This window comes from Oryza brachyantha, chromosome 2 (assembly GCF_000231095.2).
Source record: "Oryza brachyantha chromosome 2, ObraRS2, whole genome shotgun sequence".
NCBI classification, from domain to species: Eukaryota; Viridiplantae; Streptophyta; class Magnoliopsida; order Poales; family Poaceae; genus Oryza; species Oryza brachyantha.
The window spans coordinates 27,224,579-27,241,791 of NC_023164.2; the positions used below are offsets into that span (position 1 = coordinate 27,224,579).

At 44.9% G+C, this 17,213-nt stretch overlaps 4 protein-coding genes across 5 annotated transcripts; 1 reads left to right on the top strand and 3 right to left on the bottom strand.

The window, feature by feature from the left end:
* Positions 1 to 566: 566 nt before the first annotated feature.
* LOC102704680 (synaptotagmin-2) lies at positions 567 to 4,925 on the bottom strand. Its single transcript, XM_015833773.2, has 8 exons — positions 4,019 to 4,925; positions 3,294 to 3,535; positions 2,867 to 2,885; positions 2,222 to 2,475; positions 1,851 to 1,960; positions 1,647 to 1,745; positions 979 to 1,411; positions 567 to 864 (listed from the first exon to the last, which is right to left on the bottom strand). Exons 1-8 carry the CDS (start codon positions 4,762 to 4,764, stop codon positions 776 to 778), a joined length of 1,992 nt encoding a protein of 663 aa, XP_015689259.1. The 5' UTR covers positions 4,765 to 4,925; the 3' UTR covers positions 567 to 775.
* Positions 4,926 to 5,140: 215 nt separating this feature from the next.
* On the top strand, positions 5,141 to 8,881 carry LOC102704955. Its single transcript, XM_006649135.2, has 3 exons — positions 5,141 to 6,563; positions 6,684 to 7,123; positions 7,209 to 8,881. Exons 1-3 carry the CDS (start codon positions 5,166 to 5,168, stop codon positions 8,650 to 8,652), a joined length of 3,282 nt encoding a protein of 1,093 aa, XP_006649198.2. The 5' UTR covers positions 5,141 to 5,165; the 3' UTR covers positions 8,653 to 8,881.
* A 130-nt stretch (positions 8,882 to 9,011) lies between these two features.
* Positions 9,012 to 13,438, bottom strand: LOC102709903. Its single transcript, XM_006648103.3, has 12 exons — positions 13,304 to 13,438; positions 12,437 to 12,602; positions 12,311 to 12,354; positions 12,143 to 12,223; positions 11,583 to 11,690; positions 11,384 to 11,475; positions 11,083 to 11,157; positions 10,875 to 10,944; positions 10,517 to 10,618; positions 9,972 to 10,086; positions 9,810 to 9,872; positions 9,012 to 9,549 (listed from the first exon to the last, which is right to left on the bottom strand). The coding sequence occupies exons 1-12, from the start codon at positions 13,337 to 13,339 to the stop codon at positions 9,467 to 9,469; spliced, it is 1,035 nt and encodes a 344-aa protein (XP_006648166.2). The 5' UTR covers positions 13,340 to 13,438; the 3' UTR covers positions 9,012 to 9,466.
* On the bottom strand, positions 13,395 to 17,154 carry LOC102705229. 2 transcript variants are annotated; one of them, XM_006649136.3, is made up of 12 exons: positions 16,797 to 17,154; positions 16,546 to 16,668; positions 16,268 to 16,427; positions 15,984 to 16,126; positions 15,667 to 15,841; positions 15,472 to 15,533; positions 14,749 to 14,830; positions 14,187 to 14,244; positions 13,967 to 14,097; positions 13,796 to 13,888; positions 13,644 to 13,714; positions 13,395 to 13,534 (listed from the first exon to the last, which is right to left on the bottom strand). In XM_006649136.3, the coding sequence occupies exons 1-12, from the start codon at positions 17,045 to 17,047 to the stop codon at positions 13,405 to 13,407; spliced, it is 1,479 nt and encodes a 492-aa protein (XP_006649199.3). In that variant the 5' UTR covers positions 17,048 to 17,154; the 3' UTR covers positions 13,395 to 13,404. The 2 variants fall into 2 exon arrangements, with proteins under 2 accessions (XP_006649199.3, XP_040376824.1); XM_040520890.1 differs by having other exon boundaries at positions 15,963 to 16,126.
* Between the last annotated feature and the right edge of the window lie 59 nt (positions 17,155 to 17,213).

Genomic DNA, 17,213 nt, shown 5'->3' on the forward strand with positions numbered 1-17,213 from the left:
GAAATGATAATGTACTACTTCACTATAGCCAACAAATCTACTCCCATCGGTTTAGGAGTATTTGTTGTTTTGACGAAGATTGATATTAAACTCTTGGAACCTTACTATATAAATAAGTTTTAGAATATTTACTTATAAACATATAGATTATATGTATACATATAGTGTCTATATGTATTAATTCAATTTGAAAAATATATTAATAAAGTCATATATATATATATATATGTTAAAATATATATATATGTGTATATATATATATTATAATAGACAATAATGATTTGTAAACTGAAGGAAGTATTAGGCTAGATCTTGCAATGCCAAAAAAAAAAAAAAAACTGGCAAGGATAGCAATGGAAGAAAACCAAGCAGGCCCAAAAGTCCCGACTACAGCTAATCTGCCGCAGTATTTGTCGAACACATTCCCTTAGATTAGGTGGGGTGAACGCAACTCCGATTTCCCATTCTCAAAATTGACAATATTGTGCAAGGATGGTTGCACAAAAAGGATATGCTACATCGTGTGAATCATATAGAAGAAGAAGAAAAAAGAGAGAGCGCCGCCAAAAGCCAAGCCATTCTTGATTCCTCTGCTTGATAGATACATGGGAATGGAATATACACTTGTCGGCAAAAATAAAGGTAAAAATCAAAACAAGACGATCTCTGCTACTGCGGATGATCAGACAGATGGATCGGCCAAAGACTCCTAGTCAGATTAGATTCTTCATGCCTCAACAACTCTTCAAGTTTCTTTTTTCTCGAGATAAACCATTCAAGGGTTGAAATAGCCTGAACCACCAAGGTTGGAGGAGACCAGCACCATCACACTTGTTATAGCAGCAAGCCACACTAGAGCAGTATCTGAATCATAAACAAATCAATAACTCAAGTGATGTAATGGATATTTGAATACAAGCCAATGAACAACCCTATGCAGCGTGGGTACATAGCAGAGTGAACTTGACAGTTTCTTACCTGTCGAACTATTGGAGACTGTCCCTGTATCAGTTGCAGCAGCTGCAATATTTTCCCCATCTCTGGGTTTAGTGGCCTGCTGATCATTGGTCTGCTCACTATCTCTGAAGCTTCCGGGTTCGGATGACACTATGCCTTGAAATTCCTCACTGACAAGAAGCGCAGCCAGAAGATCCATGAAGGTTTCTCTCTCTTTACCATTCATATCAGTACTTGGACCATCTTGGACATAATCTAGCACATCCTCGTCTGAAACATAACCTGCCGCAAACTCGTTTTTCACCCCTTCATCTTCCTCATCTTCAACATATGCTTTGTAGGTGAGGCGAAGGAGCACTTCACCTTTTGACCGTCTCCCAAATAAGCCCCATCCTCCATATAAAGTTACAATTTTGTCTGTAGGTACTGTATCTTTAAGTGATCCTAACTCAACCTGTCAAATAGAATAAACTAAGAAACAATTTCTTCCACTTCAACAAAAGACACACAAAAGAGATTAACAAAATGCACCAGTTTACTTGTCATTGATATATGTATGCTGGACCTAGCAAAGTGCTGTGAAACGGTAAACTGAACTACAAATCTCCATGCTATATCACAGTTCAGTCTACAGAGGAGATTAAGGGAATCTTTATATTGAAATAAAAATCGCAATGATCAAACCCTACCTCTCCAGTGCCAATAGTGATGTCTGTTAGACCAACTGAATCTTTTACTTGAATGCACAACTTCTGTTTGCGAGGGTTCGCAACTAGCATATGAAAGTCCTGTTTGATATCAAGTGGTTATGAACATGAGGCATACAAAAGATATGAAAAAAAAGGTTCCATCAAAATGCTAAGGAGTAAAGTATAACGCTACCAGAACCTTACTTGATTCCAAATTGGTTCTCCAGGGTTCCCAATTACAGTTGTTTGACTATTCTTCTTGCTTTTTATTACTTGATCACCGAGAATCATGACAACATATGGATCAGTCTTCCCTGCAAGTGACAAAAAACTAAATTATTCAATCATCTTGACACATATGTCTGTAAGAATAGGTGAATTAATTTTTTATTTCATCTTTAGCTTGCCCCAGTAGTAAAACCATTTAATGACTTGATTTAGGTAGACCTTTGCGAGCAGGCAAACTCTTTCTAACAAGATACTGGGTGCAAGATCCAGACGATTAAACAGATGCTTAATCATCATTATAAACCAGTAAAATCTTTTCATTTGGAAACCAAAGAGTTATTCTTTACCAAATAAGACAAAGCTAAGCTTCCTAGCATCAACTAATGTCACTGATAATTCTCCAACAAAGTCCTTATTCCCATCCTGAATTATGTCACTTGCAACATCTTGAAGTATGCCACTTGCAACATTTTGAATTACGTCACTTGCAACACCTCCTGCAACAGGTCCCATAGACCTTCCCTTCTGAAAATCAAGGACAATCTTCTTGGGCCGCACAAAGAGACGTGGCAAATCTTCCGTTAGAAGTTTTGTGAGAAACCTACAAGTAAAATCACAAGTGTCTTATTAGAAGTACTGGCCAAAGGGTGAACAAGGTCTGTCAATTAAATAGCACCATGAAAAACAGTATACATCTTTCAACAAAAAGCTAAGCCCTAAGGTGTTTAATTAGGGAATGATCACATAATTTTCCTTAAACACGATAAAAACAACAGTTATGCAAGACTGCCTGCATTTTATGGAGATCAATTAAATATGATTGCTTATAACTTAACAGAACGTTCGTGAACTTTCCAGTCATATTTTTAAAAAGAGTCTAGGTGAAGTAAGCAACTATAAGTCTATAACAAATATTGATGGCTTGAACAAGTAATATCAGATATTTTATCTAACCACGATGCTGCAGAGATGTTTGAGATGATAATGCTTACATTGATAGAACAGGAATCGCTGGTGGAGATAGGAACCATGTCCATGCAAAAAAAAATTGAACATACCATCAGAAAACAGAATTTTATATAATGGACACAGAAAACTAAATAAAATAAAGGGCTGACACATAAAAATATGAAGCCCAACAAAAAAAAACTCAATAAACACCGTTAAAACATTGACCATAACAATTGGACCACGATATACCCTAGATATGTGCAGAAATGGGCCACTTGCAATGATGTATTACATGACACTATAGGGCAACCTTCAATCCTGCTGCCTATTTGCTTCCAGTAAGTCATATGAGTTAAAAGGTGCCAACCCATGCTATCTTTTGGAATCATAAACAAATCAACCTTAAAAAGTATGAAACTAAGTACAGGTTGCATAGGGAAAATGAGATTGGAATAAGCAACTGCATACCCATAAGATTGAAAAGACGGAAAAGTGACAGCTCAAACTTAATCTTTGGGAGGGATACAAATGCCCAAGATACAGCTCCCACCCATGGTTCTGTCGGTATAAGCCTTAGTTTAACCCACAATTCCCCATCGATATCAAAATCTCGAACCCAGACTGGCACAACCACAGGAACAGCACTAAACTTCAAGGAGAGGGCCAATGCCATGCGTGCACCACCAGTATAACGGAGGCCAATTTGGTACCTGAAATGCAAGAGTTATTTGCTGACTTTTTTTTTGCCAACAGTTAATCATGATATATACACAATGTAGACAACAACAACCTAGAAACTAAAACTAGCATGAACAAATTATATGCTGACATATACATGCCCACACCATAGACTGCAGTAATAAGAATTGAGCTGCTGGAGCAGTCATCATCATGGTGACACTAATCCTTAAAAAAAGTCCTATTTTGGCATGAATTACAGGTAAATAGTGAATAACACATCTAATACCAATGTCTGCATGGAGCCATCATACGTGGTCATTCCAATTTGCTCACTTAGTAGCCAAATGATAGCTGGGTTTTCATACTGATTACTTATGTGTTACGGATTGTGAAGTAGTACTCACTAGAGCAATGTCCCAGACAGAACAATATTCCTAAGATTCTTGCTGTAGCTAACTCAATCCGATATCGAAAAGAAAAAAATACTGAGGAGGGAGGAAGAGGGAACTGACTGTAGGTCGTTCGCGCGGCGTGAGGTGCGGCGCTCGACGTTCCTGACGGAGAGCGGCTCCTCGCCGAGGTAGAACTGCCTGATCTCGACGCGGTTGACGTAATCTGGCTTCTGGAGGTTGTCGATGACGGGCTGCAGCAAGCCGACGATCCAGTTCTCGATGCCTGGGCGGTAGACCTTCCACAGCTTGCCGAGCACCATGTTGACCCACTCGACGGACTCCTTGCGCTGCAGGTCCTTCTCCTCGAGGAAGAGGGAGAAGCTGGAGGTGGGCACCTGCGGCCACGTGCCGTTGACCTTGACCTCGCGCTCGGCGCGGCGGCGCTTGCGCAGGGTCCAGAGCTTGTCGAAGGCGGCGCCGACGAAGAAGAAGACGGCGAAGAGGCCGAGGACGGAGCGGTTGACGGGCGGCGCGGGGAGCGGGTGGATGACGCCGAGCTGGGTGCGGAGCTTGGAGACGAGGGGGTCCTCCCCGGCTCCGCGGTAGGTCCCGGGCGCGAAGGTGGAGGAGGCGGGGGGCGCGAGCTGGGTGGGCTCCGAGACGACGGGGGTCTGGGGGAACGGGAGGTTGCTGGCGGAGAGCGGGGCGGGGCGCCTGGGCGGAAGGGCGGCGGCTTTGGGGGTGGGCAGGCAGCGGCATCGGCGGCGGCGGTGGAGAGAGGGGAGGAAGCATGAGGCTGCCGCGGCGGAGGTGCTAGCGGAGGAGAGGGAGGGCGGCGGCGGCGTGCCAGCGGAGGGGGGAAGCATCGGGGTCCACCGACATCCGGCGAGGATTGCGCGCGGCTGCAGCTAGATAGCTAAGCTACCTCTTCGTCGTCGTCGCCGGAGAAGGGGAAGGGGAAGCTGCAGCTGCAACCACAGCCAGCCGCGCGTGGACGTGGCGTGGAGTCTCCCACCCCCACCAGTTTTCTCTCGCTTTTCGCAGGCGCAGCGCATCCCCATTTTTATGTCTTTTTTTTCTTTTTCTCCGAAGAAAAAATTCGCTCATGATCTACAGAGGCCCAGTCCAATAGAGGCCCAGCCCACAAACAAAGGAATGAGGCCCGTCCACATCGGCAGCGGCAGCACCAATTCCCCACGTCTCTCTCTCTCTCTCTCTCTCCCACCGCATCCATCACTGCTTCTCCCTCGCCGTCGCCGCGCCGGCGATGGACCGTCCCGCCGCCCCCGCCTCCCTCTCGTCTCAGGACTGGGAGCAGCTCATCGACGACTTCTCCACCCCGCGCCGCCACCGATGGCTCCACCTCCCCCTCCTCGACCTCGCCCTCTCCTCCCTCCCGCGCCGCGACCTCCCCTCCCACCTCAGGCCGCTCCTCCTCTCCTTCCTCGACGACCACCTCCTCCCGCCCTCCCCCTCCCACCTCCCGCTCTTCCTCGCCTCCCTCCTCTCCTTCCCCTCCGACCACCCGCTCCGCGACCACCTCCTCGTCACCGTTACATCCGCCTTCGCCTCCGCGCTCTCCGCCCCCATCTCCGCCGACCACCTCGACCCCCTCTCCGGGATCGTCAACGCACTGCTCGCCTCCGCCAACCGCCCCAACCACGCTCCCGACCGCGCCGCCCGCGCCCTCGCCTGCGACGCCCTGCGCGCGCTCGACGCCGCGCTCCCGGGCCTCCTCGCCGACGTCCTCGGCCACGTCTACGCTCTCGCCGCCGCCGAGCGCTCGCCGGCCGCGCAGTCCTATCTCCTCCTCCTCGCCTCCGCCGCCCGCCACGTCGTTCGCCTCGGGAGGCTCAGCTCCGCCACCTCCATCCTGGCGGTGTCCGGACCGCCCACCCCTTTCTCTGTGCCCGGGCACCTCCTCTCGCCTGCGCCCGCTCCTGCCGATCCCCTGCCTCCTTCGGAGGCGAATTTGAGGGACATAAGGAAGGTGCTCGCTTTGATCATGGAGAGGCCACAGGTCCTCACGCCTGCAGCCGCCATGGAGATGGCGGCCATCCTTGCAGAGGTGTCTACAGCTGTTGTGGGGTGGGCGCCGGCGATCGCAGCGCACGTCAAGGTGCAGTTTGGCGGGATGGCACATTCGTCCAGCCTCATGCTTCTGCACTCGGTGCTCACGCTGTTCGTCCAGTTTCCAGATGCATTTGGGGCTGAAGATGAGCGTAAAATGGCACGCCGTCTAGCTTTGGCTGCTCGTGAGGCACACCGGCCGCTTCCAGCACGGTTGCTCGCGTTGCATTGGCTTCTTGGGTCTGAAAAGTTTAGATTTGCAGTGCCTGGCCTTTCTAGATGGTTTTATCCTGGTGTGTTCGACCCGCTTGCTGTCAAGGCCAAGAAGCTAGATTGTCTAGCTCTTGTTTCTGTTGGGATTGATGGCGAGAAGACTGAAGGTGCCAGAGATGTGAACCAGCCAATTGGGCTCGTCGATGATGGATTGGCTTGCGTTGCAGCCTTCAGGTGGCTCCCAGGATGGAGCACTGAGACTGGTGTGGCGTTCCGGGCGCTACATGAGGTCTTGATTGCTGCTGCTCCTCACAGTCTTGATGGCTCAGGTTGCTCCGGAGCTGGTGAGCTCCTGAATTCTACTATCTTCCACCATTTACAGGTAGAATTCTATTGGAATGAAAAATAATGATAGGCACATCCATCAGCTTGGAAGAACCCTAATTATGTTCCAGTGTTTTGAAATTTAGCAATCCTTAAGTTTCTTGGTCACTCTGTGTAGGCTATGCTGGTTGATATGACATCAGAACATCGAGGTTTAGTCCCAGTAATTGCTGATTTCATCAACCGTCTTCTAGCATGCAACACGCATCGGTGGGCAGGGGAGCAATTGCTGCGAACACTTGATGAGAATCTGCTTCCGAGGCTTGAACCAGGCTACCAACTGGCATCGTACTACCCGCTCTTTGAGAAGATCGCGGAGAATGAGACAGTTCCTCAGCTCCGCCTAATAGAGTTGCTCACCAAGCAGATGGTTTCACTTGCCAAGAAGCATGATCCAGAGACAGAACTGAAAACATGGTCTCAGGGCAGCAAGGTAGTGGGCATTTGTCGTGTTATGCTGAAGCACCATCACAGCTCTTCCATCTTTGTTCCACTCTCACGCCTACTTGTTCTCACTATCAAGTCCTACCCAGATCTGGAGGTCCGGGACCATGCAAGGTAGTTATTCTGAATCTCTGATATTTCTTGTTTGGTGATAGATGTTTTTCTATTGTCTTCTCACTTCATCAAATGAACCATCCAGGATATATTTGCGAATGCTGTCTTGCATTCCTGGAAAGAAGCTGAGGCATCTCATGGGAATCGGAGAGCAACCTGCAGGTGTTACACCCTCTCATCCAGGTCCTTTGTTTGATGTCCCATCGCCACGTCCTTCTCAAGATCTTAAGAGCATGCCTGGCTTAACGTCTTACATTCATCTCGAAAGAGTTGTGCCTCTGGTTGTGAAGCAGTCTTGGGCCCTTACATTGCCTAACTTCAGCATCCAGAGCAGAGCATCTGGTCACATTCTAAGTATACAGGATGTAAGCTCAACTCCTCCGGAGCAAGAAAAGACACCCCAACCTACCATCGAGAGAATTGGCTACACACCAGAAGCGTTGCGTGTGATGGATTCTAAGGGTGCTGAAACACTGGAAATCCTTAGGAGGCACTTTGCATGCATTCCTGATTACCTCCACTCATCTGGTCTCAAAATAAGAATACCTTGCACATTTAGGTTTGATTCAGAGCCATTTAACCATGCTTGGGGATCTGATTCAGCAGTTCCAGGTTCTGAAGGGGTTGATGGGTTGCCGGCCCTTTATGCAGTGACAATTAATTTTTCATCGAGTGCACAGTTTGGGAAAATCCCTTCATGTCATGTACCTTTCCTTCTAGGTGAACCTCCAGGGTCTGGTATGGACATTGTGCCCTTAGATAATGGCCACCAGTTAGAGTCAAGTTATTGTGCTTCAGTAGTGATTGAATTAGAGCCTCGAGAACCATCACCTGGTCTTATTGATGTTGTCATCACTGCCAACACGGAGGATTGCCAAGTCATATCTGGGTCCATTCAACCCATTACAGTTGGCATCGAGGACATGTTTCTGAAGGCCAGTGTACCTCACGATATTCTGAAAGAGGATGTAGCTGAGTATTACCAGGATCTGTTCCATGCTTTATGGGAGGCCTGCAACAGTTGTTCGAGCACAGGTCGGGAGACCTTCTCTTTGGCAGGAGGGAAAGGGTCTGCTGCGATTAATGGAACACGGTCTGTCAAACTTCTTGAGGTGACTCCAAAGGTTTTGATTAGAGCTATTGAAAGATACCTGGCTCCCTTTGTTGTCAGTGTTGCTGGAGATTCACTTGTTACCATTCTAAGAGGCAATGCTATTATTAAGAACATCGTGTGGGAGGAAAGTGAATCAGCTACTACTGTTGGTGCAGATGCGTTGGTTCCATACTCAGTGGACACAAACCTTTCGCTTCGGCGTAGTGACGAAGATGAATTTGAGGTTGGAGCAGAGACTTATGCCCATCTAAGCAAGAGGGATATGGGCATTGTGCGTGTCCTAATATTTCTACCACCAAGGTATCATCTCCTCTTTTCGATGGAAGTAGGCTATGCCTCCACATTGGTTAGGATAAGAACCGATCATTGGCCATGTTTGGCATACGTCGATGAATACTTGGAAGCATTGCTCTAACAGGGAGGATTTCTCTGGCCAAGAGTCTCAGTTTTGTACCTTATGTAACACTAATGAGTATACAGCGGGATCTTTTTTTATATCCTTTTAATTCTTTTGTACCATCAAGAATGGGACATCATTCTTTTTGTGGAATCGGTGCCAGGAAGTGTAACTTCGAGGAGAGGTCAATTTTGTTCATTGATATCATTAAGAAATATGGTTATACACCGAAATTAAGTTTCCATTGGGGATGTTGCATCGTTCAATTTTTGTTTCAGGGTCAGCTATTATGAAGTTGAGGTTTTCTTTTCGGTTGTCTGTAAAAGGTCAGTTATTGATGGTTGTAACGGTTCGCTTGTCAATAATGTTCACTTTCAACAGATGTTTCTGAAAAATAAGAGCCAAGAAACATTTTTTGGGACTAAATTAGATATGCTACAGTTACTGAATTCATGTTGTAATAAACAAGGATATCCCTATAAGTTACATGTTCTTGTACCCCAAATTTCGATTTGATACATCATATTTCGACTTGATACATCCTAGTACATCGTACATATACTGAAGCATTGGATTCTAGCCACATAAGGAGAGATACCGTCTACAAGTTACAAAAGTATGTGGCGGTGCGATAAAAGGCTACAACGGTAGCATCATCTTCCAAGGGCATGAAGTGCCACTTTTGTTGACGGAATAGTTTTACATTTCCTCTTGGCCCCTTTATTCCAGAACCGATCATTATTTATAAACACTGAAGGTAGAGAGAATTATAAGATGCTCCTAGCTTGTATTATTTATAAGCACTGTAGGTAGAGAAAATTATAAGATACTTCTAGCTTGTGTAGTTAGCTATCAGGGACTCGATAGCTGAATCCTTAGCATGTACATCTTTATAATGGATTCTGTGGCCATGACCTGGAGAAGGTAAAAACTACCAATCAGTGTTCAGCAAGCCTCACTAACTTAATTATGTCATTTTAAAGAAAACAATAGAAACCAACTTATATATAAATATATAATCATTATCATAAATATATGCACCCAAATGCTAAGGCAGCAACCTCTCATAAGAAGGTAAATTTTGAGAACTTTAAATTAGAAGTATGAAAAGGTTATAAAACCAATAGAATTTGGGTAATTACTATTCAATCCGCAACACTTGAATGAACACATACCAGGTAAAAACCATTCGAAGTCTAACTTCAATAATTTTCTCATGCTGTCCAGTTGCAAGCTCACTGCAAGTTTATCCAACAGATGGATTAATCAGACTTTAAGCTAATGGTGCCCCAACTGCACAGATATCTTCAGTAAGACAAAATCTAGGAGGATTCTACCTGGCTGCCTGTTGTACATAAGAAAGAGATATAAATCATCAGATTCTTCTGATTTTGCAACATGGTCTCCAGTGAAAAGCACCTTTACTGGTTTGTAGAACAAGCAGACCGAGCCCTGAAAAACTTTTACATTTAATGAATGAATCCAAGGTATGCGGAAGAAGGCTAGGATAGTGCCAGATGTTTGTTACAAAAAAAGTGGCCTTCCATTTCATGTTCCATGTTCAAGAATGTTTCACCCAATCCAGAGAGGCCTTCCATACTGAAGGTGAAGGCTACAAGTATTGCTTAAGCAAATTCTTTCATTTAATTTGTATTAAGTTTCATGCACCAGCCAGTTACACCTAAAAGCCTAAACTGATAGGGAAAGACTATTAGAGTGGGCGCTGCAATTATTTTATATAATTGCGCACCAGCCAGGACTTGAACTCGAGACTTCTGGCTCTGATACCATGTTAAGTTGCATGTTACATCTAAAAGCCTAAGCTAATAGGAAAAGGCGGACAATTCACTTTATACACACTCCAACAATTTGAACTTCTTACTTGGGTATGGCCTGGGGTATGGATAAGTTCGAAATCAGCTCCAATGTTCCATGGGCCATTTCCAGTAAGTTTCCACTCAACATCTGCAGTAACACTCTCTACCTGCATCAGCACGGTAATGGCAGTAAAAAGTATCAGGAGAAGTATCTGAGAGCAACATTGGTTAGACTAGTCTACACTACGTTCTGTAATGCAAACTGTTAACTACTGCCCTCTCCGTGCTGGTCTGTACCCCGGGCTATAAAGTATAACAGTGTTGGTTGAGTACTCAATGGGGATCGGCCAGGAATAAGCAATGTCTTTGTAGGGTCAGACAAAAGGATATGGAAAGATGAAATCCTTTGAATGAGGGTCTTACCTCGTCTGAATGGATGATCCTCTCACATTTTAGCCGCTCAGCCCACTTCCTATGATCCGCTACATCATCCCTATAAAGTAACTAATTAGACACCATTCAATATCCAAAGTAAACTGGTGCATTCACAAAATAATAATAATAATAATAATAATAATAATAATAATAATAATAATAAATTAAAGAACCACGTGGTACAGTCTGAACATACATGTGGGTCAAAAACATGTAGCGTGCTCCACCAAGTTTTTCGATGTTATTTGCCAGTTCTGCTGTATACCTTGGGCTGTAAAATCAGAAAATATCAGAAGACCTGGTAATAACCACATGTAAACAGGACAATAAGACTTGCTAAAAATTGCTACCACATTGTTCAGTGCTCTGTGCTGAAATCAAACAGTTACGAGAAGGAACACTACCAATGTGTCTGACTGGATGTTCATAACTACATGTCTAGCCATGGCAAGATGGGTGCTAAGGACAAGTAATTTCGTAAGCATATTGGAATTTACCTGTCAACCAGTATGTTCCCATCTGGGTGGGTTATAAGATAAGACGTTGCTCCAAATGAATCTTGAGAATGATAGCCACAAAGATAAACACCCTGGAAATATTCGAGTAGTGCAAGATGGATGGCATAGCATGAGAGTCATATATTGGTAGCTGCAATCCGAAATGGGGTGTTCAAGTTGATAGATTGACTATACATACAGGGAGAAGATCAGTGTCGATGGGGAGCGGGAACATGTTTTGCACTTGAAGAATTTCTTTTGCAGGTTTCTCGGTGTGAATGGAGGCAGTAGGGCAGGAGAGCAGAGCCTGCAAATCAGGCCTTGTTTAGTCCTAAAATTTTTTTCTAAAAACATCATATTGAATTTTTGGACACCTAAATAAAGCATTAAATACAGATGAATCAAAAAACTAATTGCACAGTTACGGAAGAAATCTTGAGACGAATCTTTTAAGCCTAATTAGTCCATGATTAGTGATAAGTGCTACAGTAACCAACATGTGCTAATGACAGATTAATTAGGCTCAAAAGATTCGTCTCGTGGTTTCCAGGCTAGCCGTGAAATTTATTTTTTCATTCGTGTCTAAAAACTTATTCTGGCATCTAGTCAAACATTTGACGTGATACTTCTTCTAAAAATTTTCGCAATCTAAACACCACCTCACATGACGTATTGACATGCAGGGTTTCATTCAGAAAGACAAGTCTGAATAATAGTAGAATGAATGGATGGAGAGAAGTGAGTAGGTGGCAATAGGACCTGCAGCGCCTTGATCCTATCCTCCTCCGAGACGGGCTGCGCGGCCACCGCGGCTTTTCCGTCAATCCTCTTGAACACCTCCTGCAATTCATTCCATCAGTCAGCAACCAAAGCAAGCACGCAGTGTGAGATTAAAAAGTGAGGCAATCCGAAAAAAAAGGGATTTACCGGAGCCATCCAGCGGCAGGCCTGGCAATCGATGCATCGGTGATCTGCAGCCACCCCCCATCAACACATGAGACTGCACTCTGCAGAGAGAGAGAGACAAGCAAACTATGGACATCTTAGGCTCACCGACGAAGAAGTCGCCGGGGACGTTCTGCGGGCGGCGGCGGCCGACTGCCGGAGAAGGGGACGCGGAGGCGCGGAACGACGTGGCAGCTCGTGCCCGTCGCGCCGGCGGAGAGGCGACGGGCGCAGGCGCAGCGGCAAACCGAAGGCTCAGAAGCGCCATGGGCAACTGCGTACAGTAGTAACACACATATATATCCTCCACACACAACAGTACACTGACGTCACAGCAAACGCTATTCATTGCAATTTCCAGGCTGCTGCGCTGCACGTACCGACAATTTCACCAAGTACCCTGGCCGGTCCAGGAACTGTCATAGACTCTCGTACACTTCCATTCACATTTGGTTCAAGAATTAACCACTACTCACTGCAGCTAAGGGGTGTTTGTTTCTATGAACTAAACTTTAGCCCCTAGTCACATCGGATGTTTGGACAATTATTAAAAATAGTAAACGTAGTCTATTAATAAAATTCATCCATAATCTGACTAATTCGCGAGACAAATCTAATAAGCCTAATTAATCCTTGATTAGCCTATGTGATGCTACCGTAAACATTTGCTAATTATAGATTAATTAGGCTCAAAAAATTCGTCTCGTGGATTAGCTCTCATTTATAAAATTAATTTTTTTATTAGTCTATGTTTAATACTTTAAATTAGTGTCCAAGCATCCGATGTGACATAGGCTAAAAAGTTTAGCCCCATCTAAACAACCCCTAACTCAGCTTGGCTTACGTGTGAGACTGCACCTCCCACACCATTTCTCCATGCATTTCACATCACCATACTTTTCTAACTGACCTTTTTCATACAATTAACGCCACATTTCTCCATGCATTACGCATCACCATACTTTTCTAACTGACCTTTTTCATACAACGGTACGCTTCATGGCGATGCATGTGTCCATCTGCTATATACTCATGTTTCTCCCTTCGTTTTCGGGCGATGGTCAGCTGCCACTGGGCTATTTGTTCTGCAGAAAGGTCAGTGGCTGCAGCCTCATCTCTGACGTCAGCTGCACCTCCGATACTTTCTTCAGAGACCGATACTGAAGCCGTATGCTTTCACCGCTATCAACCGCCTTCACAAGATACCTGCGGTGGTTCATCATGTAATTAGAGACATAATCAAAACAACTCCACATACAACCTTCCTTGCAAAAAAAAGAAAAAAAAGGCAAGCAAACGATCCAAAATGGCTCACCAGCCATTCAAGCACTGTGATGTGATAACTGCCTCCTTCCCAACAAATTTATCAGGAGTCCTTCGGTTTCCCTGCAAACGCTCAACGATAAGAATTCTGCCATTTATTACTTCTTAGCATCCCAACCACTATAAGAAATGTGCTCCATATACCATGATGAGTACCCTTTCACCTACTACAAATGGATACTGCACACCCCTGGGTGACGTAGAGTTTTCAGCATCCAACACCAGCTCACCATTGCCCTGATAAAACAATGAAGTTAATAACTGTTAAATGTTAATTACTTGATGGTGTATGTACACAGCCACATCGTTACCTACTTTGCTACCTCCAGTGCTCTTAAGCACATCCATACGTTCTGTCACTTCTTTCCTGCGTTTGCGAAGAGCAGCATTATGAAAGAGTCTCCTATCATCTTCCATCTTCACCACTGTAGCTACTGCTCTTAAAGCTATTATGTCCAAATACTAACAGTAAGTGAGCAGGTGAGGCATAGCTAATGCCAGTTTCATGGACGAAAATTATTTGGCAGAAATATACCGAGATTAGGAAACAAGTTAGCCGGGTCAACCTCTCCATTGCAGATGGTGCACCTTGCCTGATCATAGTTAAAATAATAATAATAAATTTAGCATGATTGTTGGTGCCACCCCAACTTGCAAGTACACTTGGAGGAAATATGACACTGTTTTTATAGTACCATGAGCGATTTGTTATTACATATACTGTGTGAAACACAAACTGCTTCAGGTAAATATAGATTTTACAAGAACGTGCCTTTGCTCATAATAGCACTCTTAAAGTCCTAAGTTGCAGTTCTGTGATACACAGTTCATTCTAATTGGATAATCTATCACTAGGACACTCTATTAAATAGTAAGGCAGACATAACTAAATAATGTAACCTCAAATAAAAAGCATAAATTTAGCAAATAGTGCACAGTATCTGGGTTAGTTACAATAATCAAATTCAATTGTCAGTTGTAGCTGCATTAAAGGGTGCAATCAGCATAAAGTAAGTAACCCAGAGAACTCAATCACAAAGTTATAATAAAATAATAATAACTATCAGGGAGCCCGAGTATGAAGTTTCAAAATGTACCAATTCAATGACTTTCTTCAGCATAAGGCCGCCGAAAGAGTGTCCACATAACAGAACCATAGCATCCTCAAGAAAAGCTCCACTGCAATAGACCAAATATTGTTTCATCACCTGTTCTTGTCATCCAGCTGTGACGTGTTGCGTAGTGAGCCAAATAATATGATGATGGCATCCATACTAGTTTGGAAAAAAAAACTCACAATACTGCAGATTTTAGCCATAGTATCACAAAACTACAGATTATAGATGTGCCATCTTTAGTTCCAAAAACTACAGCTTTAGGGATAACTTTATCAGAAAACCACAGCTTTAGTTCCATCTTTTTCACAAAACTACAGATTATAGATGTGCCATCCCAATACTTAACATATGTAGTTTTGTGATAAAATCAAGGCTCTATCTGTAGTTTTGTGAAAAAGATGACACTAAATCTGTAGTTTTGAGATACAACGATTAAGTCTGTAGTTTTGTTATAGAATGGCTTAAATCTGTAGTTTCGTGATAATTTTACAAAAGTAGTTGTAATTTTGTGAAAATTACTGTTTATGACTTTATGTATCGTGTGCGCCTGACTGTCTATCACTCTTTCCCAGTCCCTCTTAAAGAAAATGGGGACTATCATATAACCTATAAGTAAATACAGATGTAAAGTGATCCATGCAGAAGAAGACAGCTTATAAATATGCTTCGATAAACTGGCACATTTTAAAAGGAGTAACTTACGACAAAGGATCTGAGAGAACACTTCTGAGAGATGGTTCACTAACGAAGCTGCCTTGAGATTCCTGTGAACCAAATTGGTAACATATGAGTAATCTAATAGTTTTGAGCACATGATGAACACAGAATTGCAAGTACTGAATATGCATGCATAGCATTCATGCTATGGAATTGATGCAGTTGTGCATGCGTACTCACCGAAGGTGCTTCTGAGTGATTCGAAATAGCAAGCTCTTCAGCACACAAGTCATCCATAAATTGACTTGCAGATATGGGTTGGTATATCTGGGGTACGCAGTGCCCAGCTGCTGAAATAGGAGAGCAATCCAATATAGCATTTGCATGAGGCATTAGCCTAAATGTGAGTGATGCTCTACAACAGCAAAGGAAATTGCAATAAGAAGTTTATCATATCAAATGATTCTGTACTATACAGTGCAAGGAATTATAAGCATATAACCACGAGAAATGGGAATGAAATGAGATGACGATACCTTAAGTGTGACCATACTGACCTGCTCTCATTAGTGATCCTGTACCGAGAAGTTGGGCGCATGCCAGCAGTAACATGACTTAGGGCCCTTCCAGTCAAAAGCAACAGGTCACCAGGGCCTGAAACCCCATCTGCTAGGTACCACTGGCCATTTGGGTCACAAACCTGCCAGATAGAAGCTAAACAATGTAAAATAGCGGCGAGCAGGAGCAGCACTCATGGGCAAATTTCAATTCCAGAAATGCTAACACGAAAAAGGATAAAGAATGGATTTTTCACAGTTAAAAGGACAATTATAATCTATACCTCCATTCCTGGATGATCAGAAGCAACTAGCATAAGGAAGCCCCTGTCAACTTGAGCCCCTGACGAGGCGAGGTGTTGATGGGAATAAGCCACCAGCAACTCGGAGGACGAGACCTCATTCACAGGCAATGGAGTATCATCGAGCAAGTGGTCGAATGCACTGGAAAATACGATAGGGACCAACTGTGACTAAGCTAGCTCGTAGAGTAGTCGTGAAGAGCAGGCTGTTGATACTTATATTGGAGCAAGGGAAGGGATTAAAAATGCAGGCATTGTACTTGGTACGAAGTCGAAGATGGCGAGCAATCGCCGACAGAGCAGCGCGGGCAGCCTCACCGAAACACCTGAAGGCATCGTCCATGCAAGCAGGGGACGTGTCGCCGCCGTCATCCGTCGTCCTACTGTAGTAGGCGAAGCACCACCCAAGCCATCCATGGAGGAGGAGGAGGAGGAGGGGTGATTTAGAACTTCAGATTGAGATTGGAAGGCAGAAGAAGCGATGGAATTCATGGTAGGTAAGCCAAGGTACCTGCCTGCGCGGTAGAGGTAGAGGGGGCCTCCTTGCGTGGCGCGGAAGAAGGCGCGGGCGGACTGGAGGGCGCAGCGAAGGATGGCGGCGTGGGCGGCGGGGAGCTCGAGGAGGGCGGCGCCGTGCCGAGTGAGGGAGGCGGAGAGAGCGTGGACGGCGCGGGCGTAGTCCAGGGTGGCGGCGCCATCGTAGGGCGCGAGGTCGTGGAGGCGCACCCTGGCGAGGCGAGGGGTGGCAGCCGCGGCGGCCATGGCGGCTTAGGATTCGGAGCCGGAGCGCCGCGGCGAGGCCATCTCCGCCTCGACTCGCAACGCAGCTCTCAGGCACAGCTCGCCCCCACGGAAGAGCAAGGCGTATCCCAGCAATACGCCTTCCAGACAGGAATACGCCTCCGTGTCGTTCATTAAGGCCTAAGTC